The sequence below is a fragment of the Ictalurus punctatus genome, chromosome 7 (genome assembly GCF_001660625.3).
Source record: "Ictalurus punctatus breed USDA103 chromosome 7, Coco_2.0, whole genome shotgun sequence".
NCBI lineage: Eukaryota > Metazoa > Chordata > Actinopteri > Siluriformes > Ictaluridae > Ictalurus > Ictalurus punctatus.
Genome location: NC_030422.2, coordinates 9,696,728 through 9,719,685, shown reverse-complemented (window position 1 = coordinate 9,719,685; position 22,958 = coordinate 9,696,728). Strand labels below are relative to the sequence as shown.

General features: G+C 39.7%; 3 protein-coding genes across 7 annotated transcripts; 1 reads left to right on the top strand and 2 right to left on the bottom strand.

Moving 5' to 3' along the window:
- Window positions 1–713: 713 nt before the first annotated feature.
- On the bottom strand, window positions 714–6,597 carry LOC108267121 (cytochrome c oxidase assembly factor 1 homolog). Of its 2 annotated transcripts, none has more exons than XM_017471086.3 (5): window positions 6,525–6,597; window positions 5,458–5,578; window positions 4,522–4,673; window positions 3,819–3,895; window positions 714–2,248 (listed from the first exon to the last, which is right to left on the bottom strand). In XM_017471086.3, exons 2-5 carry the CDS (start codon window positions 5,549–5,551, stop codon window positions 2,170–2,172), a joined length of 402 nt encoding a protein of 133 aa, XP_017326575.1. In that variant the 5' UTR covers window positions 5,552–5,578; window positions 6,525–6,597; the 3' UTR covers window positions 714–2,169. The 2 variants fall into 2 exon arrangements, with proteins under 2 accessions (XP_017326575.1, XP_017326574.1); XM_017471085.3 differs by lacking the exon at window positions 6,525–6,597 and adding an exon at window positions 6,040–6,480.
- A 1,984-nt stretch (window positions 6,598–8,581) lies between these two features.
- Window positions 8,582–11,520, top strand: blvra (biliverdin reductase A). 2 transcript variants are annotated; one of them, NM_001201080.1, is given in 8 exon segments: window positions 8,679–8,707; window positions 9,666–9,789; window positions 9,899–10,015; window positions 10,165–10,262; window positions 10,379–10,486; window positions 10,563–10,731; window positions 11,019–11,323; window positions 11,350–11,497. In NM_001201080.1, coding segments are annotated over 6 exon segments (876 nt in total). In that variant the 5' UTR covers window positions 8,679–8,707; window positions 9,666–9,670; the 3' UTR covers window positions 11,284–11,323; window positions 11,350–11,497.
- Window positions 11,521–11,802: 282 nt separating this feature from the next.
- On the bottom strand, window positions 11,803–22,645 carry wdr48b (WD repeat domain 48b). Of its 3 annotated transcripts, none has more exons than XM_017472671.3 (19): window positions 22,510–22,645; window positions 21,640–21,780; window positions 20,389–20,467; window positions 18,531–18,613; window positions 18,297–18,426; window positions 18,027–18,115; window positions 17,612–17,713; window positions 17,286–17,510; window positions 16,778–16,852; window positions 16,490–16,592; window positions 16,287–16,384; window positions 16,104–16,211; window positions 15,932–16,028; window positions 15,681–15,776; window positions 15,482–15,587; window positions 15,023–15,110; window positions 14,676–14,752; window positions 13,778–13,970; window positions 11,803–13,665 (listed from the first exon to the last, which is right to left on the bottom strand). In XM_017472671.3, the coding sequence occupies exons 1-19, from the start codon at window positions 22,555–22,557 to the stop codon at window positions 13,570–13,572; spliced, it is 2,034 nt and encodes a 677-aa protein (XP_017328160.2). In that variant the 5' UTR covers window positions 22,558–22,645; the 3' UTR covers window positions 11,803–13,569. The 3 variants fall into 3 exon arrangements, with proteins under 3 accessions (XP_017328160.2, XP_017328161.2, XP_047012628.2); XM_017472672.3 differs by having other exon boundaries at window positions 20,389–20,464; XM_047156672.2 differs by lacking the exon at window positions 22,510–22,645 and adding an exon at window positions 21,945–22,135.
- Window positions 22,646–22,958: the final 313 nt, after the last annotated feature.

Below are 22,958 nucleotides of genomic sequence, written 5' to 3'. Positions count from 1 at the left end.
CTCTTATATCCAAGATCCGGGAATCCACTCGTTTCTATGGAGGATAATTGGCGGAGAGGTACTGAAAAGAACCAAAAGTGCAATTCTGACCCTTATTGCTGCTCATTATTTCTTGGACTTGTCTTTGGTTGTAGGCTTACTTCGTGCTACAAAGCCTCTGCACTTTGAACAGAAATCAAAGCTAGACATAGAGCTGGATAACTCAACTTCTGGTCCTGAAGAGAAGTTAAATAATGCTCATTAGACATTATTATATCTAGCTCAAGCACTAACAAGGTTAATTTGTACACAGTGCTAACAAACACCCCGGTAACTCCCAGTCACTCCTCACTTGGAACGGTTTACTGAGGCAAAGGTTTCGCCAAAGGTTGCTGAATATTGCATACTAGGCATATGGAAATATTGGATGAAGCATCCAATAATTCAGATTCGTCAGTTGTTACTAAGTAATGCTTTCTAAGCATTTATGCCAGCACAGTAACCATGGTGGCAAACTGGCGAATAATAATAATAATAATAAATTATGCAAACAAAATTAAATGAAACCACTATTCATAACCACTAGGGATGATAACGTGCCATGCATACTGGAGCGGACGAATGAAGTCAAATGTTATTTAATTACGAGACAATAAATGACAAGGATCATCCATGTGGTGCAAGTGGTATGTGGCAAGCTGAACAGGTCGACGAGAGAGAATAAAACGAGAAGCTGTTGAAAGAAAAACTGTTTATAGCAGCTTATCTACATGATAAGAGGAACCAACTTCTTTTAATGACATTCCACAAGGTTAAGTATAAATATAAACATCCAAAAAAAAAAATACAATGTTTTTTTTTCTAATATACAAAAAAAAAAGGGGAAATTGACAGAAATTGCTTCATATAATACAGTATTAAATAACAAACATCAACCAAGTAATACTTTGCAGTAGTTTTTTTTTTTTTATTATTAAGCCATGTAATTTTACTAACGCTTTAGGGTTCCTCTTTTCATTGTCTGAGATCTCGAGTGAAAAGGAAATAACTGAAATATAATTTTAACTCGAAGCTAAGACTCAATGAAATTTCTGACTCTCTCAGATGCTTTTGTATAGCGAGTGAAACTACTGGAGGCACTTGGTTATAAGCAAAATGCAGAAGACAAAGAAAAACACACACAGGACGAGAAGGAGAAACACTTTGAATATGGTAAAGAGCGCACTGAAAGAGTGCGCATCTCACACTTTGTTCTCAACCAAACGAATGTTAACTTATTTGTTATTGAGAATTTTTGCCTCTGTATGCGATTATACAAGCGTCCTGTTACGATTTGTCCAACTGTGCGGAACCACATTAAATACACGTTGTTTTACGTATACCGCTCTCATTCCATGTCGAAGGACTAAGGCACTTGTGTGTGCGTATTTTGATGGGGATACACAAGAGAAGCACGCTTTACTTTTCTGACCAACGGCATCCTCTAGTGGAACATTCGTCAGACAGCACTAAAGGGATGCGATGATCACGAACAAAACATGCAAGCAGTTGAATGAAGTGTATTTCATTTTACGGGCTTTCCTTTTGCAACCATAAACCATTGGCTTGTATTTATATACATATACATACATTCATATTGCAAGATTACACCTTAGAGTTAGCCTTGATTCGTGGCATCTGTAAAGGTGCTCTTAGACAATGTGCGATGGACAAAATGTACTTATTCTACTATAATAAATAAATAAATAAAACACAAGACCATTGCTTGACATGGAGGAGAACCAAGATGGCATTAGAATTACAAAGATATCTTTATCAACAAAATATCTAATACAGCAAATAAAATTTAAAAGCATTTGAAATCAGTCAGAAGAAAAAAAGAAAAGAAAAAAAAGGGAAGAAGGTGCATTGAATTTTAAGCTTCTTGAATTTTTAGGGTCAGTCACAAAAACATCCAGTCCTTTGCAAACACTTTGCATCGTTTACAATGAAGCGCTTTAATATGCAGTATTTCCTTGGTTTTGTTTTGTTTTATTGGAATCATTTGTCCATCACAGTGTTTTCATTTTTTTTTTTAAAGAAATACTGTTTTTCGAAATACTCGTAACATCGCTTATCTATTTTGGCTACTCTTATACAGATTTTTAATCAACAGTTCGGCACATTATAAAGCTATATACACATATAAAGCTACTCAGATTCTGCTCTGGGAAAAATCTCGATGGTCTCGCCGGTCTTCAGCTGCAAAGCCACTCGCTGGAGCTGCCACCTGCGGAGAACAGAGAACGTTCCAGGAAACAAAGAGCGAACGATCCATGCAGTTCTATAAAACAGGTAATTAACGAGGCAGGGTGCAGTCTGAGCACAGAACTGTGCAGATGTTTAAAAGGTATAATAAACAGACCTGTATTTTTGTATTGAATTTGTAATGGTTTTAATGGAAACTGTATTGGTTTTAATAGAAACTGTAATGGTCCCCATAGGTCTCAACTAATCACTTGTTGACTTGCTTCTATTGGTGGCATATTATGTCTAGTGGATACCATTAAGGACCAGTAATGGTTTTAACAGTTAGCTGAAGCTTTGTAATGGTATTTGTAATGGAAACCATTATAATTTCTGTGATTATTTCTATTGTTTGGGTGGGGGGGGTTTTTCCAGCAAGGACCAATAACAAGGAATTTGATGAAAGCAGACACCCCCACAGCGTGGAAAGTGACAGAATACATACGCATATTTCCAATGTTTCAAGTACACCTATCAACCCAGTGTTTTTTTGGACATTATGGGCCTAAGTGTACATCGTGGTTTGTTTTTTTGCCCTGCTGCTTGAAGTACCTACCTGAGAATTTACCTACAGTCAGAGAGGGAAATGTTTGCATCCCAAAAGTTTGACTGGGGGGAGAGGGGGAATGGAAATGGAATGTAAATTTCAAGATGTTAAACATGAAGTGCGGGTATAGTCTGCAGTGAGAGAACAGGTCAAAACACAAGGCAAATGGAGGCAGTTTAACTCGATATGTTGCACACCGAGCGTGTCTGCAATATTTCCTGCAATATTGAAGGAATGTCTGAGAAACCCAACATACTACACGTCTTGGTATGAACTGGATCTGTCCTGAGGGTGTACAAACTTTTACACTGAACTGTACTCTACTACTATTTCAGTACGGTCCACCTGTTTTATGCGTGTTTAAATATTCCAAAATGTAAAAATCTAGACGTGAACTGAGGAGAAACGACTTCGATTGCAGAATAATCCATGGCTAATAAAAACATAGACTAGATTACAGCACAATTTTTTTTCCATGAGAAGACGTTTATGTAGTGTCTTTTTGTCTAAGGAGTCTCCAGTGTCAAAACATTAAATGGGGCTAAAAACAGATAAAAAGGCATAATGTGTCGTTTGTTGTTGCACAAGAGGAATAAAACACTTAGGGATGTTGGTTATAGGAAAACAAAATCAACTTTGGGGTCGCTGATTATTTTCTCACAACCTGGTCAAGTTCTATTCCTTACGTAGCATGCTGCATATTTACACTTATTTACTAACGGAGGCTGTTCAGAAACGTATGAATGTTATTTTGTCATCTTATAACCTAGAGTTTGTCAATATATCTGATTACTTTTTTCTTATTCTGGCACTTGTTATGACTTATGAACCCTCTGTCGGTTTGTTTTTCCTACATGTTGTGTCTACTTGACTGACTTTGTATGTATCGTGGGGGACGCACTATATAAACAAGCTATCATGAGTCGTCATATTGCAGCAGTGGTGTGGGATTCATTCTTTGTTATTTTATTTAAGGACATAGAACCAAACAGTAGAAGCAGCGTACCTGTTCATAATAGCGTCTCTATTGGATGTGGTGTACAGGTAGCCTCCTGTCTTCATTCCAGTAACGGGGATTTTGAGCTAAAAAAAAAAAAAAATTCAACACAAAATGTTAACACTAGTGGTCTTTTAAATTCAATACATTTATGGCATTTTGGCAGACACCCTTATACAGAGCACTTACATTTATCTCATTTATAAAATGTAAGTCAATTGAGGGTGAAGGGCCTTGCCCAAAGGCCCAACAGTGGTAGCTTGGCAATGTTGGGGTTTGAACTCCTGACCTTCTGATCAGTAACCCAGAGACTTTAACCACTGAGCCAGGGGCATGATGTTATAAGAAATATAATCAATGACGGGGTGGTGTTGTGTAGAAGGACCTTGTACACCACAGCAATTTTTCCAACAACTACAATGTTTTTATTGCTCCAACAATGACACGTAGTACTATCTGTTTTCCAGTCGTTCCCTCACCAACCTTGTGTTCCATCTTTCAAGTTAATAAGTCAGAAAGTACAGCTTGTTAGTGAGAAACTAGTCCGTCCTGAAGACTTTCCCATGTCAGAAAGCTTAAAGTTGCAGTTACACTAGAGACTCCTTCCATTAATTTTATCATCAACTGCACCTTGTTTATTCCTGGAAACAGATCACAACTCCGGTCCGAAACAGAGAAGAAGAAAAGAAGAGAGGAAAAAAAAAAGACTGACCTGGGCGACGGTGTGGTCGATGCGGTTATACCGATCAGTGAGATGGATGTTGTGGATCTTTAACGGAGGAGCTCCCAGATTGGCCATGGCCGTGGAGTGATGATTCAGCTGCTCGACTGCCAAGCGATAGTACTCGGATTTGGCGAAGTTTTCTAGACAAAAACAGAAGGGATCTTTTTTTTTTTAGATAACATTAAGTTATTTATTATTTCCTTCCTTCAGGCATCCATCCATTTTCCATACCACTTATCCTATACAGCATCATGGGGAGCCTGGAGCACAAGTTGGGGTGAAAGCCCTGGACAGAGTGCCAACCCATCACAGGGCACAATTGCACGAGTTCACACACTACAGACAATTTGGAAAGGCCAATCAGCTTACAGCGCATGTTTTTTAGACTGGGGGAGGAAACTGGAAAACCAGAGGAAACCCCTGAAGCACAAGGAGAACATGCAAGCTCGGTGAACAAGTGGCAGAGGCAGGGATCTGAATCCCCAACCAATTAGCCATTGTGCGCATTAGCTACCTGGATGCAAAATCCATAAACCCAAATCAAAGGTAAGAAACATTCAAAACAACCTGTTAGAAACAAAAACAACGGGCATGTTTTCTCTATTAACAGCTTCACCGAGCATTTTATTTGCTCATAGTGCCTTCTGAGAAGGTTCTACTTCCGTTAAGTCAGTTATCTAACAAACTTCAGCTGATAACGTATCGTCACGGTGCACCGGCCCTTCAGAAGGTCACGAGGGATTCCCCAAAAAGCAGCCAGCAACTCTGAGAACTTACCTTTTGATGTTACAAAGCGCTGAAACTGGAGACTCCTTCCACACACAAATAAAAGGGCGCTAAACAATCAGCCCATCACATTTCTACAATAACAATGAGTAGAAACTCGTCCTGACATTGTGGGAAAGTGGCTTTTTGACCACTCACTCTGCATGAGGTAGTACATCATCCCGCAGCCTCCACCGGTAACCACGGTGACGAAGATGGTCATCTGCTGCAGGAGATTGGTGGAGCGGCTCATCCTGAAGTTATCGATCGCTCAGCAGACCTGGAGCAGAGGTGCAGTAATGAGAATAGGGCAAGAGATGCAGCTTGAACGTCCAGAAGAAGATCCAGAAACACTTAACTCTTTCCCCTGAGTGTGTGTGTGTGTGTGTGTGTGTGTGTGTGTGTGTGTGTGTGTGTTCACTTATGTAGAGTTACTTGTTTAGGTGATCATTGACCTGTGATTTTTTATGTTACATAACATATTGCTCTTTGTATATCCTTATGAATTAACAGTGTTTAACCACGAGTATCAAAACTTTATAAATATCAATATTATTTCCCCTTATCGCGTGCACATTTGTAAATCCACCGCGATATCGGCATGCTTCATTTATCTTATCACCGTAAGTCACAATATCATCATCATCATCATCCCTTCAAAAAGCAACATTGCCATTCTTTCATAGCACCAAATAAAACCATCTTGTAAATTTATCATTAAAATACCCTGACGTTACTGACCCTGAATTAAAAGGTAGACATCACTGTATTACATGGCAGCGGCCATCTTTGCTTTGAACCATCAAACTTTATTGAACGACTTAATTCACAAAAAAACGAAACTATAATACTGTACTAACATTAGAAGAGCTCACTAAGCTAAAAAAAAAAATAAATTAATAAATGAATAGCTTTTAAATACACGCGAGCTAAAGTACCAGGTACTTATACCGCTTTAAAAAAAGCCAAGAAGGTAGACGTTGTATTAGTCGACGCTGCTAGCTTGTCCGAGACGTCAACATGTCTGCCATATTAGTAGGGTCTAAACTCGATTGTGAGCCAGGGCAAAGTCTATGAGGAAATCTGGGTCTACCCATTTATAAAATCGTATGTGACTGACTTTTTTAATCGTTTTAAAGCGTATCTGCATTGAAATGTTATGTAAATGTAAATAAATGCTCGCTGTGGGTGTTTAGATTGAGCAAATAAATAAATAAATAATAAACCAAGTCTTGAGCAAAGCAGGATTCGCCCTTCGGCTCGACTCGGTTCGGCTCGTTCTGTCGCGATCACGTGACGTCATCTGTAAACAAACAAAAACCTTCAGCATTGCATCCCGTTGCAATTCATACTTTGGGCCACCAGATGTCACTAGCGTGCAGGGCAGTTCGCTATATCTGCGCATGCGTCAGAGTGAGTCACAGCTGTCTGATGGAACCATGTGAAAAAAATAAGGAAATGGTGAATTTCTAAATAAAAAATATTACAAGAGGGAATTAATCAAGTTGAAGAGTGGGGAACAAAATGGGGATTTAAGTTCTCAGTTGAAAAAAACAAAAGCAATGAAATAAAAAAATGTAATAAAAACAAGGGTAAGCAATGCAAGGTGGAAATGTATGGGACCACATTGGAGAAAGTAGTGTGTTTTAGATTCTTGGGAGTATACTTTGACACAAAACTAAGATGGAGGAAACATAAAGTACATAGTTAATAAATGCAAAAAAAAAAAAAGTGCTTAATGTAAAGGAGGTGTCTTGCAGGATTGGAAGGGGGAGCACGTTTTACAGCTCTGAAATATATTTATATTGCACTAATAAGGTCAAAATTAGACTATGGGTGTACTGTGTATGGATCAGCAGCAAAAATCTGTGCTAACTGAATTAGATATTGTGCAGGCGTGTGCTTTAAGAATATGTCTGGGGCAGTTAGAACTTCCCCGGTATGTGGCACTTCAGGTGGAAGCAGATGAAATGCCATTATGGTTACGAGGGGAAACAATTGACAGGCAACTATTGGATTCATATAAGAGGGCATGGAGAAAACCGTCCAATGAAAAATGTGCTACAAGACTGTTGGGAGAAAGAGAAGAGGAAAAAGGAAAGTTTTGGCTGGACAGGAGATTTAATAGCAAAAGAAATGGAAATATATGACAAAGAATTCGCTAGTACTGTGGTGTGGACTAACAAACCAATCCGGACACTGGAAAATCCGAAGGTCGACACAGAGCTTCTAATAATTAAAGGCAGCAGTAGAAGCACAGATATAGTCAGTGAATATTATAGATACAGGGACATTATGTACAAAGATAGCATTCAAATCTTTACAGATGGGTGAAAGGATTTACAAACAGAGGCAACGGGATCTGCGGTATATGTCCCTAGATATCATGTGGGAGTAAACAAAAGAACATCTGACAGCTTAAGTATATACAGTCAAGTTATATGCTATATTAATAGCATTAGAATGGATCAAACAAACCAGTTGTGACACTGTTTTAATATGTAGTGATCCAGTATCGATGAGTCCAATCAGTTGATTGATTGTAGTATCAATCAGTATCAATGAGTCCAGTATCAATGATATCCAGTATTATGAGTATAAAGTCTGGTGGAACGAGAAACCATCAGGAATTACTTTAGGAGATTTTATTTACAAACTCAAGAATAAGCAGGTAAGCGAGAAGCATAACATTTACATGGGTACCAGCACATGTGAGCATCCGGGGACACGAGAAAGTAGACAGACTAGCAAAAGAAGCAAAAAATAATAAATAAAATAATAAATAAACACACACATGTTGAGGTCTAAATGAAATGATCAAAAGCATAAGGGAAGAGTCTATTGTGGGAGAAGATAATGGGAAAATGCCAGCAGCAGTGGGATAATGAAATCAAAGGGAGATGTCTGTACATGATACAAAATATAATAGGTACGGAAAGTAATAAGGGAAATAAAAGGAAGGAACAAGTCATAATAAGTAGACTGAGGCTTGGACATTGAAAGATAAACAAAACTCTTAATGTTATAGGAACTATGTGATGAATGCCAGGAGGAGGAAATAATTAAGCACATCTTTAGATCATGTAAGAAATTTATACAAGAAAGGCAAGAGCTGAAGAAACAGGTAGGAGGAATAAGTATAGTAGAGTATAATGTATTTTAAAAAATAAAGTATAGTAGAAAGTGGAAATAATGACCAAGGACGGAGATATCTGTTTAATTTCCTAAGGAATTTAATTACGAAATAGTAAGTTACAGTGAGACAGCAGGTGGCAGTAATGCAACATTATGGATGACACCTGTCATAAAACACCAAAGAAGAAGAAGAAGGGGAGTTCCTCATATATATTTCTGCAATTGTGATAAAGGCTTACAGCGACCATTCACGTGAAAACTAGACGTTTCTGCGGTAAGTGAACGACTTTCCATTTCAGGCAAGAACAATTAGTTAACTATACCGGTTGTGTGTGTTATAAAATGATTATAGGTTACAGAAGTCGCCCTATTTGTCCACACTACTACACACTAGCTATTGGAAACAGCAACATTTTAACATGTTGGCCAAAGCAGGACATTTTCCTGGATGGTGTACGTCTTAATATTAAAAATAAAATAAAATTCAATGTTAGACGAACCTGTTATTCGCTTATTGACTCAGTGACTCCGGTTTAGGAGATTCTCTCCTCTCTCGTTCAATGAGTCGGTTGACTCGATGAATCAGGTTCAGGAGATTCGTTCCTTTCGTTCAATGAATCAGTTGACTCCGTGAATCAGGTTCAGGATTATTCTCTCCTCTCTCCTGAGTGAATCAAGTTCAGGCTATTCTCTCCTCTCCCGTTCAATGAATCAGTTGACTCAGCGAATCAGGTTCAGGCGAGTCTCTCCTCTCTTGTTCAATGAAGCAGTTGATTCATTAAGTTAAGTGAGTCAGCTCGGTTTCACTGTGTAAAAGTCAGAGATTAGCAGTGTTTCGGTGCATGCAGTAATAGTCTTTCTTGTTGCAAGTGTTAAAAATGATTCTTCTAAACATGGGTATACAAGCATATTACAAAACAAATCACCATAGCAACGAATATTAACTATTTTACACCACCCATGGTGCTTGTTTGGTTTTTGCACCGCAGCTCTAGATGGACGGTGACTGATAACGTCCTAAAGCTTATCAAGCGCAAACACATGACAGAAGACCAACGGGCATTAGTGACCAAACCCCATTTTAATGTTTTGTCAGTGCAAAATCATTATTTCACCGAAGTCCATTCCATCGATACTAACAAGAGCTGGGGGGAAATTACTTTTCTATTGTGATAACTTTAGCCAGGTCCACCTCATTCAGATTAGATTTTTTATTTTTTTTTTTCCCTCAGGTGACATGTTTGGGTGTGTGGTGGTAGGCGTTGGCATGGCAGGCCGGGTCAGGATCCGAGACCTTCTCACGCCTCTGCCATCCAGCACTGCAGAAATCTTCACTCTTAAGGGCTTGGTGTCTAGGTCAGTGTCATTTGAGATGAGATACAATCTGTTACAGAATCCGTCTAAGATTTCCTTCGAATCATCTCGCAGAATAAAACTGGCGTTAACGGCTTTTTCTGACGTGTAGGAGGACAGTGGAGCAGCAGGGAGTCCAACAGATCCCTTTAGAGGAGGCGCTGAGCCGCAGCGACATTCAGGTGGCCTTGTTGTGCACGGAAAACGTCAGCCACGAAGAATACATCAGGTGAGCCACCAAACCGTTTAGTCCTCGGTCCTTAAGAAGTCATTCTGTAGAATCCGAGTGCTATACATGTGCCTGTGCTGAATAAGAGGCAAAGAAATATAATGCAAAAAGCATCTGACGTTTTGCTGTGCGGTTAAATTTTCGTTCAGCCGGTTTCTTGAAGCAGGGAAACATGTGTGTGTGGAGTATCCCATGGCCCTCAGCTACAGTGCTGCCGCTAACCTGTTGGACCAAGCGCAGCAGAAGGGTGAGATAATATTTCGAAATAACGTGCAGAATAAAAACTCTATGTGAGAGCGGCGGAAAATGACGCCAGTGTAAACGGCGGCGATAGACACCATTGAACGTACACCGTCTTTACAGGTTTGGTCCTGCACGAGGAACACATCGAGCTCCTCACGCCCGACTTCAAGCAGCTGAAGAAAGACATAGCTGGGAAACAGCTGGAAGAGGGAAGCCTGCATTTCACAGGTACGATCGTGTGCATATGCCGTCGACCTGTTGCAGTGTCAGTGACCTCATTTCCTGTCCCGTGTCGTACACCCAGGAGGTCCGCTCAAGAGCGGATTCGGGTTCCTGTCGTTCAGCGGCATTGCCCGCCTCACCTGGCTGGTGGATCTTTTCGGAGAGCTCAGCGTTAAAGAGGCGTCAATGGTCGAGGAGCCGGAGAGGAAGCATACCAAGATGACGGTCCGCTTGTTAACCAAGGATCAGAAGTGAGTTCGGCGAGGTCGAGCCACATGACGTTTACACAATCATAAGTCGTCTTTTACATGTAGATCGTAAAGAAGGAAACACTGTGCATCGTGCAGTTAGAGGAAAATAATCGACGAAGGTGTGGTTTGACTAAGCAGACCGACAATTAATTCTTTAGTAAAAAATGGGTGCCACCGTACAAGTTCCCGTGAATGATCCATTATTACAGAAACAATAAAATGTATAATCAAGACTTTCTGACCAATCAGAATCGAGAACTCATTTATATACTCCCTCCTTTGCGCAGACCCTTGACCTGGACAGAGGAGCGCGCTGAAGGCCTGAGCCGTGGCAAACGCATCCACCTGCGCTTCACCACGTGCACGCTGACCGAGCTGCCGTCTGGAGTCCAGGAGCCCGTGGGAATCTTCATGCAGGACCTAGTGCTGTTCGGGAGCAAACTGCAAGGAACCATACCGGCCGAACAACTCCAGGCTGAGCGGAACAGAATCCTTCACTGCTTCAAGCTGGCGGAGGACATCAGGACACTCTGCCAGGACAACACGAAATAACTTACAAGGGAGGGAAAGAGAGAGAGAGAGAGAGAGAGAGAGAGAGAGAGAGAGAGAGAGAGAGATGGCCCAGGACTTACAACACATCAGCTTTTTAGGCAGATCTGTATCATGGTACCTATAGATTAATCTTTAAACAAGCTTTGAATTTATGCACCAGTAGGCTTGGACAAGGTGAAAAAAGTTTCAGCATTAATAAAGAGAGAGAAGACTGGAATGGAATCCTTTCAATAATGACGTAGTCTCCAAGAACTCTGCTGCACCTCAGACGTAGTGCGAGGAAAGTTCGATCGGTTTATTTTTTAAATACAGACTCGTGGCTATTTTATAGCTGAATTTGATAATCGCAACTGGTTCCCAACATGAGCCATGTAGTGAGTGCTTACAGTGAATGAGAAGCCTATTATTATTATTATTATTATTATTATTATTATTATTATTATTATAATACCATAATATTGTATTATTAGGACATACAGAATAATAAGTTTGGAAATTACTGACACACACAAAAATCAGTGCACAGTATCATGATCCTGTATTTAGGTCAATTACATAACATCCGTCTAGTTATAATACAATATATACAGTATTTATATGGATTCTTTTTAACCTTGTTGGTGACTTTCAACTTTTTTTTTTCCCAAGCATGGTTTTATTTCCTGGTCATATACACCACCAGACAGGAAGTTAGAAATTAACTAGCAGGGTTTAGCTCTCCAGGATTTCAGCCGGATTTTTAACGAAATCATTTGGCGAGAAATAAAAATTTCCACCACGGGGAGCAGGTAGCTTTTGTACACTTTTCTGGCCACCAGCTTCAGAATCATGTAGTTTGCACTCACTTTCTGTGCACACGTCATTCCAGACACAAAAAAAACAACTGTGACAAGGAAGAGATCGCCTAATTTATATATATAATTAAAAAAATAATAAAAAGGTTCTCTTATCACATCTTTAAAATTTGTTTGTGATGTCACTCAGACGGCGTGAAAGCAGTCGGGTCTCAGCCACGTTTATAGACAAAGCTTACCGGATTCTAGCAAAACTCAGATGATAACGCACTGTAGTTCCATTTTGTACTCAAATGCATGAATCTATGAGCTAAATTTAAGTCATTTGAGACAAATCTCTGAGGATGTGGAATAAGTGGAGTGCGGATAAACAACCCATCAGAGATGAAATCTGTAAGATCCTGAGGCTTGTAGCCAGAAAGGTGTACCAAATAGTGTACCAACTCCAAAACATCCTTAACCCTTTAAACTCCCAGAAACCATCCTCCTTGTACTTACTGTAACCTTTTAAGACGAATCTGAATAATAAACTCGCCATTCAAAAGGGTTAAATTGCTCATTTAGATTTTTTGTAACTGATGTGAAGCGAGACGACTTTAAATCCTTTTGAGACCCCCCACCCACCCATCTCTCTCCACCAGATTTTTAGATGATTACAAAAATACTGGTCATAAACCCAGGATAATAACTTCAAAAGCAAGCTATTTACAAACCGAACCGACGAAAGAAATTACGAGAACATCTTCAAAGCTCATTTAACACACCTTGCAGTTACCAACACCAGTTCTGGCTTTATTATGGCTGAAGTAGAAGGAGGTGACGGATGCGGGAAGTTTTTTGAAGTACCCCTGAATTCTGAAAATCTACGTGGAATGATCTGGATGCTCAAAAACGTCCGAATGTTTCTGGACATTGATGCTGGTGTGTGTGTTTTTTTTTTGTTTGTTTGTTTTTTTAATGCTAGGATGTGAGAGTATACAGGAGTATGAAATGTAGGAATATCTAAGTTAGCCATGTTAACTAGAAGTTTCCGGGGGTCACTATCTAATATCGGACGTGATTGGTCAGAAGCCGTGTAGCTTATTCAGTGCCTTATCACTGACTGATTTGTAAAAATCAGATTGTCACATAAATACTAAGACAATCTCTTTTTTTTGGCGGGGGGGGTTTCGGATGTTTTGACCTAAACGCACATCCGCAGGGCATTTTATATAACATTTTTTTGCTTGAGGAATACTTTAACAGAAACATTGGGTGGTTGAGTATGTCCCTGTGCATCATCAACCAACTTGAAATGAAAAGAAAAAGAAAAAAAAGAGACAAAAAGTGCAACAAAAATATATATTTAAATGTCCTGGATTAGTATACTGTACAAAGTCTATTTCCAGTCTCATGGCCAGAGAAGAGGAATGGTGCTGAATGTTCTCCATGAGCAAACACAAGAAAGGAAAGCGGTGAAAGATTGGGGGGGGGAGACGTGCTGCAATCACTCTCACGTAGACTTCTGTCTGTAGTGAAGCGTCAAGTCTCCGCCACTCTTCCAGATAAAATACTTCACTGTCCTCAAGTCCATGTTTGGATCCAGAACCTAAACAAGGTGTAAAAAATGAAATGAAGCTGATCTAAAAGCAGGTTAAATAGAACCAGGCCTCGTTTTAAAAGCGTTAAAGTAAATGGAGTGTGTGGGTGTGTGTGGAGACCTGATCCTGGCACATGAGTTCGATTTTCTCCTCGGCGAGCATGGCCATGTCCTCCTCCTTTTCCTGCTCTCCGGGCTTCTCCGTTCCCGATGAGCTTGTGGTCTGAGACTCCGTGTCCAGGTTGATGATCTTCTCGTAGACGTGCTCCATCACCTTCCTCACTTGCAGCATGTCGCTGGCCGACAGACGGTCCCTAAACACGCCAGGGGAGCGGTAATACACCATAAACCACGTACCAATGTACACGTGAACACGCACGGTACTCTAATAATAATTTTTAAAAAACTTAAATCCCTCCAGACAGTTTGAGGATATTGGTTGGGTGAAGCTCAGCTACATCTGCTAGAGATTAATTCAGTTTAGCTACTCTAATTAAATACAACTAACCGAAATTATTAATTTACTGCTTTGGTATCAGTAAATGTCTCCATCACACCACACAAGGTACTCTTAACTATTTTTTTTTTAAACAAAATGTAATTTCATTACTACAGAAGTCCAGAATGGACAGGTCTTGAAATAACGAGGAATTAACTCAAAATATTAACTACTTGAAATAACGAGATTAAAAACAAACATATCTTGAGATAACGAGATAACACTAACATGCTGAAATGAGATTACTCAAAATAACATCTTGAAATAATAAGAATTTAAAAAACATAGATATAAGATAACTCAAAATAACAGCGTAATATCTTGAAATAACTCAAAATAATATTCTGAAATAAGATATTCAGTCAAAGTAATGAGATGTCAAGTTAAAATAAATGACATACTATCTCATTATTTCAAGATAGTGATAAATAGTATGTAATATAATAGTATTAATTAATAATAGTAATATATAATAATATTCATTATGAATGTAAAAGGTGCATAAGTGGAAGTGCCTTACTTCTTGAGCGTTTTCGCCCCGGAGGACGAGTGAGGCTGCAGGTAGAATGGGATCTTGTTGAATTTGGGCATGTTTTTCTAGAACACGAGACAAAACAAGTCTTAAAGCTTTCATATGTGCAAGCAAAAACAGTGCTCTGAATAAACACGTGTCATTAATTACAAAAGATTCAATTCTTTTTAGCCCCATTTTATACTCTAGCCTACTCCGTGTAATTTGGGAACGCTGCATCTGTCCATACGAATTGCTACCCCTTTTCGAAAAATACCTGTAAACGAGCTCACAGCGCTGAAAAAGGTAGCTTTTCAGTCCCGTAGCTTGACATGAGAACGAGAGCAAACACTTACGTCCACAGTAATGTCGATGACCCACTGCGGAACGGTTTCGTTCAGCAACATGGACTCCGTTTCTCCACCCGAGTCTCGGCATAATAACCTACAGGGGAAACAAAGACGAGGGAAAATCGTTCGTTTCAACAAGGCCGCAAATATTCCTACGCATTTAATGCTTAGGGACTCGATAGGGAGGTTGGAGGTTTATTAGCACCTTGAAACACAAGTGCTTACTTTTAAAATACGAAAGAAAGAAAAAAAAAATCAGTGATAGAAAATGCGGACTGCAAAAAGAAATTGCGCAACACTTCAAAAACACTGAAATAAATATCATGTATATTGCCTGTAATACAAGGTCTGAATACCAATGTGCACAGTTCAGGTAGAGAAGGTGCTTTCTGATGTTGGTCAATAAACGTTCAATTGTTAGTGCTGAATTAATCAAACAGGCACTCACGGAAAAACCGGGATTACCTAAACAGCGTCCTTCCGCCTGCCTCGCCGAAGATCACCGGCGTGTGTGGTGGCACCTGGAAATAGCCGTTGCCTTTCTGAAGCCGGTTCTCCTGCTCGCCGTTTACTACAGAAGCAAAGAAACCCAACGCTGTTACGGACCAAAAGAGCCAGTCAGACCTTCAGTAAATGTGTTTTTTGACCGGACGAGTGGCTTTACCGTGATTAACTTCTCCTTCTTCTTCTTCCATTGGATTGATGTGTGTTCGAGGCCAGAACTCGAGCAGAGCCTGGAGCAGAAGTCCTCCCAGGTTCACTGGGCCAGGGAAAAAAATAAAAGAAAAATAAAAAAAGAGCACATTGATATAAACCTCAACTGTCAGAGCTGCAGTTATTTAAATCAACAGCATCAATTAAGAAATTGGTTGTTCAAGTAGAAAAAGTTAATTTGGAAATCAGCCGGGAACTTACGCTTCGGGTCCGATCCGTCCGGACTCGTGAATCCGGCGTCTTTGGCGGACACCCATGCAGCAAAGCAGTCGCTCTCGTCCAAGGTGATGGTCAGCATCTAAAGCGGCGACAGAAATACATCACGTATTGCGATTTGGTTCCACGCAGTGACGCTCTCAAGCCGAACACTCACCCCTGTCTTAAGGTCCACAGAAAACCAGTTGGGCACGTAGACCATCTTGAAGCGCTTCTTTACTTCTTCGTCAAACTCCACTTTGCCAAGGTCTTCCCCTTTACACGCCTAAAAGTCGAACACAACCATCAAGCCTTGCCAAACACGACAGTTCAAACCTGAATCGCGAGGAGCTGCGTCGACCTTGAGCACGTCCCAGAAAGCCACGTTGTTGTTGGTGTCCTTGGTGAGGATGTGCCTTTTGTCGTTCAGGATGTGACACTGAATTATGCTGGCACCACCTACAAGCACAAAAAAAAAAACCCCACAAAAACGAAGTCACAGTTATCGTATCGCGTCACGTACAAGTGAATAGGAAATAAATAACTTTAAGCCTTTTAGTTTACCTTTAACGGCCTGCTCAGGTTGTGTACACAGAGGGGTCAGCGGGGTGCTGCAGTCATTGTCATAGTCTCCCGACGCTCGGAAGTTGTGCATTCCCTTCAGAGACTGGTGAAGGAAGGGGGGGAGCGAGCATGAGCTATTTGTACAGTATAAAACGCAGGTTCATGTAATAAAATATTCTGTTACTATCGAAACAAGCTAACCAATCGGAATCGAGACTTCAACGTACGTCATACGTAATACTAGACTTTAACATTCTGACTTGAAGAAATTGGAGGAGCAAGCGGTACCCATTTGTTCACGCAGGATTTAGCTGTGGACACCCAGATGGCAGGAGGGGGATCTGCTGAGCGGTCCAGCTCCATCTGATGGTTCAAATAAACACGAACACAGAATTAATTCCCAGAAACAGCTTCAAACTAAGTAATATGTGAAAACAGCCTTACTGTTTAAATTATCTTAAAAAGACTGGACATCACACTTTCTGCAGATAATTCTGGAGACTGAAATATTAGGGATTAAACACTGGCCAGGTTTTAACTTGTTTGAAGCTCAACACACTCTGACTAGTGAGAATTTGCATTCTTCAGATACTCCTGCAACACCTGCCAAACTATTACTTGGCAAAAAATTTGAATCTTGTGCTTTGTTTTTTGTGCCATCAGACCTGCTTGCAAATTAATAGCTGCCTTTCATTCATTTGGCCACCAGGTGACACTAATGTGTGGGGGGAAAAAACAAAGCTTTTTTTCACGTGGGTGCAGCCAAATTAGAGAAAATCAATGTCCTGTCACTTACTCTGAGAACAGGCGCCTTCTCCTCACATATGAGCACACGGATATCAGGGTTGCGAAGGTCCGTACAGTAGACCTTGCGGTCACGACCTCCTGAGTAGACGTGCGTGAAGGCTTCGTTGGCCTGCAGTGCCCACACGCCCTCGTCATGGACCCGGTACGTAGCAATGCAGCGCTGCTGACCCAGAGACCACAGTCGTATCGTACCATCCGAGCTCCCGGACAGACACTGGATATACGAACAGATACAATAATGTCATCCAATAAATAAATAAATAAACAAACAAACAAACAAACAGGCAGGCTGGCTGGAAGGGTGTACACACATACCTGAGTACCGTCTCTGTTTAACAATAACGATTTCACGTTGTCCGTGTGTCCTTTCAGCTTCATTAGCTTAGCGCACGTCCGCGGATCCCAGACCCTTAAAACCTTCCAAGAAAAAGACCGTAAAGAACATAAACTCTTCCGGTTCCCGCAGGCCATTGATGCAGCAGATGTTGGTGTAGCGAACAAACTGTAGAACGCTGTATACTGGACCATAGATACAGTTTGCATGCTACGTAGGTATACCAAATCTACTAATCAACGACAGATAACACTCGTGTGTTTTAGTTCACGAACAGCAAAATTACAGTGCTTGGCCCCTCCCCCTAAATGTTTTTCAAACTAGGCTTAATCTACGTACGTCAAACTGTTTGAAGGTTTGAAGAAAAGAAAAATAAAAAGGTGTCATTTCTCGAACCTTTTCTGTTGATCCTGAGACGATGACGGTGCCCAGCTGGTTCATTGCAAGGCTGTAGATCGAGTCTTTGTTCCCACTCAGAGAGGAAGCTGCCATGAAAACAAGTCAAAATGATCAAATTATATAAGTCTGATTATACTATAAAGCAACTCTAATTGAACTAACAGGATAGGAATCTTTTGGTATACGTCACATTTATCTGACTGAAAAGCAAGGAGCATAAAATAAACTTAAAAAAGGATAAAAATTTCCAAGAGGAAGTTCACTCACTGGTGACCGTGTTATTGGAGGCGGTCAGAGCCGTGAGTGTGTTTACGTCCCACAGAAAGATCTGTCTGTCCAGCCCAGCTGACGCCACCAGCTCCTTGTCTTTCGCATAAGCCAGAGCTTTGACATAGTCCTAGGGAACAAATCATCATCATAATCATATCAGAAATGATAGAACTTTATACATAACTAAAATGTGTGATTTACATGAAGAAGACCTGGTTAGTTAGGTCCTACCTTATGAGTTCTTAATGTGGACATGCAGAAGCCCTTATGTGCGTTCCACACTTTAACTGTAGTATCTGATGATGCTGAAATCACTACGGGGAAGAAAAAGGAGAAGAAAAAAAAAAAAATATATGTAACCCACGTCAGAGGACTTCACCAACTGGTGAATCAAAGTAAGTCAGTAGATAAGTCAGTAGATAAGTAAGCCAGTCATTAACTCTGTCAGTCAGTCAGTAAGCAGATAAGCAAGTCAAAGTCATCAAGTAGGTAAGTCAGTCAGTAAACCAGTAATAAGTCATTAAGTCAGTAGATTTATTTATTTATTGTTCTTTTAATGCCATGCCAGCAACAGTGGCTATTTTCATGGCAAGTATTCCCATTAAGTCAGTAAGTCAGTAATAAGTCATTAACTCGGTCAGTAAATCATTAAGTTCACTATGTCAGTAAGTCATTCAGTACGTCAGTAAGCACGTCACTGAGTCAATAATTCACTCAACACGTACTCAGTAAATCAGTCAGTAAAGAAGTAGATAATCAGTCAATGAGTAGAGAGGTCAGTCAGTAAGTCAGCCAATAAATCAGTAAATAAGTAAGTCAGTATGTACACTAGGTATGTCACGAGAACCGATACTTCGGTACCAACATTCTTAAAACGCGACGGTACTTGTTTTTCTGCAGTAACTTAGATACCGTTGATAATGAAAGTACCAAGGTTGCAATTCTTCTGGAACTGAAGGGGGCAGCAAATACACGCAAGTGTTTTAGTCGGTCCACAAGTGGTAAAGAAGAAGAACGCCTACAAGCACACGGGAAAAACTACAACAGATGGCGGCGTCAAGTTTAGCTCCACCCCGACTCATAGAGAAGAAACGTGGTATGGAATATGGAAATACTTTGCATTCGAAATGGATGGCAACAAACATATAACCGATGCTCTGAAGCCGGTGTGCAGCCGATGCTATCGTTCATTTCAAACAAAGCGAGGAAACACCTGGAATTTGGCGAAGCACCGAAAAGACGGTCCAATATTATGTTTGTTTGAGGCAGCTGGCATTGTGGCCGTGAAACGAGCTAACGTTATGCTCCATCTAATGTTTGCGATAGACAAGTTATTTGTTAACGACACTAACACATTGCAGTGTTATAAACTACCTCCGAATGGTCCACCATGCATCGCAATTCAGCCCGTGTCCTGTCAGCAAAATGTAGCCTAATGTCACAATAATTATTCACATGTTAATGCTTTTAATAAATATTTTTGGCCTGCCACCATATCAGTGAATTTAAACTAATGCTTGCATTCAGAATATATTCAGTGAATATATTGAGTGTGTGTGTGCACGAGCGTTTATGAGTGCACCTTAGCACTTGTAGCCTCCACTGTGTTATCAGTCATTGTCAGGCAGTGTTTGATAACTAAAATATCCATCTGTCTCTCTTTTTGCCAGTGTCAGCCAGGAGGATGTCCTCCAGGAGTTTTTTTCTTTTATTTTTATACCACACCGTGGTATCAAGTACTGTGTACTTTTGGTGGTATCGGTACCCACTACTAGATTTTTGGTATTGTGACATCCCTAATTTACATGCGTCAATAAATCAGTAAAAAGTCAGTATGCTAGTAAATAAGTAAGTTACTATGTCAACATATAAATAATAGTAAGTAAGTAATAAGTCAGCAAACACATTAGTCAGTAAGTCAGTCAATAACCAAGTAGAAAATCAGTCACTAACTAAATTAATCAATATGGAAGTCAGTCAGAATGTCAGTAAATAAGTAGATAATCAGACAGTTAGTCAGTGATTCTGAAAGAATTCACAATTTATTTTTTTTTTAAAAAGAAAGAAATACTCGTCAGGTCAGACTTACGCGTCTTCCCATTACAGCAGAGCACTATGTCATTCACCCAGTCGGTGTGGTGCTCCATCGAAGCTATATAGGGATCCTGCTGCAGTAAAGCACATTGTTTACTTTATTCCATAATCTTAGATGGTTTCTTACACACAATGTGCGAGTATGATCAGGGGAGCAGCTGAAGAATAATAAAGGAATATACAACGTGGACCGTGTAATCAAAGTTCTGCAGCGGCACTCAACGGCGAATGCAGCACACAGTATACCTATAAAACGCTATTCTTTACTGATAAAACTCTATTCTAATTTGATTACAAAGTGTTAATCTCTCCTGATAAAACTTTATTCCATTCTGCCATTTTGTAATGAACCCTATACGGCTCTATTATATTATGCTAAAACTTTTCTATTCTTTTGTATTAATCTATTCTATTCTGACAAATCTCTATGCTAATAACCTCTATTCTGTTCTATTCTATTAAAACTTTATTGTATTCTTATAAAACTCTATTCTCTTCTGATAAGAACTCAATCTAATTTAATAAGCCTCAATTCTATTTTGATAAAACGCCACTCAATTCAATTATTTTCCATTCAAACCTTTTCTAGTATAGTCTCACAATAAAACTATTCTATATTTTTCATTTTGTGCTGATAAAACTCTGGTTCTAGTTTAATAAAACTCTATTCTGACTAATTCTATGATATTCTGATAGCACTATTCTGTTTTCTCCCTGATAAAACTCAATTCCATTAAATCTATTCTACTATACTATGCTGTGTTTTATTCTAACGTTTAAAAAAAAAAAAAAAAACACCTCTATTCTATTCTGATAAAACTATGCTATTGACAAAAATTCCACTGTACTCTATTATCAGAAACATATTGTAGTCTAACTTAATACTCTATTCGGATAAAAACGGCATTCTACTCTATTCTGACAAAATTCTACTCTGATCAAACTCTATTGTATTCTAATACAACTATACCATTCTGATAAAACTCTATTCTGCTCCGACAAAATTATATCCTATTCTGTTAAAGCTCTACTGTAATCTGATTTAACACAACTCTATTCCATTCTGATAAATCTCTACTCCGCTCTGAAAAAATTCTATCCTATTCTGATAAAGCTCTATTGTGTTCTAATTTGATACAACTCTTTTCCATTCTGATAAAACTCTATTCTGCTGGAACTTTATTCTGTGGTCTACTCGGAGTGTTCCTGTGAGCGCAGTGTGTACTGTACTGTATGGCGGCTGTACCTTGTGCTGATTGACGCTCCATATGCGGATGATGGAGTCTCTGCCCGCGGTGAAGAGGCGGTTCAGAGCGGGGTCCAGCTGCAGGGCGTTCACCCCGTTACGGTTGTACTTCTCGACTTCGTCTCTGATCACGTAGGAAACCTGAAAGCACACAGCGACACACCTTTACACTCCACATTCATCCCTTACCCATCATAAGTTCCAGCATTTCCGCCATAAAGAAACGCTCTCACTCTCATCAAATCACAGGTTTCTCACAATCAGCTGTGGGCTGAAATAAAAAGGTGCCATGAGCACACACTCACATCCTCAGTATGCTAGTGCGCTGACTAGCTGTGCGTGAAGATCAACAGATTTATGTTAATAAAAAAACAAACCCGAACACACAAAGCGTGGCGGTTACGGCTTAAAAAACTGTGCTGTCATGTTATTTTTAAATAATAAACAAAGTCGTTTATTAACATACATAAAATAAAAACGCCTAGCTATTAGTTAGCAAAACAAAACGCGTTATTTTTCCAACCCGTATTCCGACAAAGTAATATCCTTGTGCGAGGATTGGTTGACAAGATCCCGCCCACTGCGATATGATTGGCCAGGAAAGAGATCAATCTGTGGACACGCGTTGGTAACCAATAATGGCGCAGAAAGCGGGATTTAACGCAATACAGGTGGAGAATATGCATGACGAATATGCATTGTGAATTAGCCCTGCATTACCCAAAATGCACTTTGATAAGGTTTACGGAAGCGACCGTGATTTCATTTGGATAAATACGAAAATATTTATCTTTCTCACGTTATCAAGTGCAGAAAAAATATGACGCGTTCAAATATTGAAACTAGTAAAAAGAGCTAATAAAATATTACCTGGACTTTCCTCCGACCAGCAGCGTTTTGCCTGTGATGCGTCGCCATCTTTCATGTTGACAATGAACTGATCAGCATCACATCCGGGACATAAGAAGTACAACTTCCGGCGTACTCCATACGTCAACGCGTCAGCCATATTGGTAGGGGCTATAAATTTAACAGTAATTTCACTTAGCTTGATGAAATTGCTTTATGTTCAATCAGTGTACACAAAGTTTGGTTTATTTAATTCGTCATATATTAGTGTGTAGCACAGATCATATAAATCTGTGGTATGTTTGGTGAAGAAGTGATCATGAAGCAAGATAATACTCATCAATCTTAAATGTATTCATTTAAAGCTACTACGACTTTTCTCCATGTTCATATCAGAATTAGAATGAAATGAAATGTAAATGAATATTACACAAAATCAATTCACCTTATAGATTTAACATTTTATTGGG

Bases quoted from the DNA above. Each gene is read 5' to 3' on its own strand.
- blvra (XM_053681129.1), top strand. From the start codon at position 9,671: ATGTTTGGGTGTGTGGTGGTAGGCGTTGGCATGGCAGGCCGGGTCAGG. The intron at 9,790-9,898 runs GTCAGTGTCATT...TCTGACGTGTAG, and splicing joins CTTAAGGGCTTGGTGTCTAG to GAGGACAGTGGAGCAGCAGG. The intron at 10,016-10,164 runs GTGAGCCACCAA...ATTTTCGTTCAG, and splicing joins AGCCACGAAGAATACATCAG to CCGGTTTCTTGAAGCAGGGA.
- wdr48b (XM_017472671.3), bottom strand. From the start codon at position 22,557: ATGGCGACGCATCACAGGCAAAACGCTGCTGGTCGGAGGAAAGTCCAG. The intron at 16,853-17,285 runs GTAAGTGACAGG...TTGAACCATCAG, and splicing joins AGAAGGCGCCTGTTCTCAGA to ATGGAGCTGGACCGCTCAGC. The intron at 15,777-15,931 runs GTAAGTTCCCGG...TCCCTGGCCCAG, and splicing joins GGACGGATCGGACCCGAAGC to TGAACCTGGGAGGACTTCTG.
- LOC108267121 (XM_017471086.3), bottom strand. From the start codon at position 5,551: ATGAGCCGCTCCACCAATCTCCTGCAGCAGATGACCATCTTCGTCACC. The intron at 3,896-4,521 runs GTCAGTCTTTTT...TTTTTTTTTTAG, and splicing joins TCGACCACACCGTCGCCCAG to CTCAAAATCCCCGTTACTGG. The intron at 2,249-3,818 runs GTACGCTGCTTC...TGTTCTCCGCAG, and splicing joins AGAGACGCTATTATGAACAG to GTGGCAGCTCCAGCGAGTGG.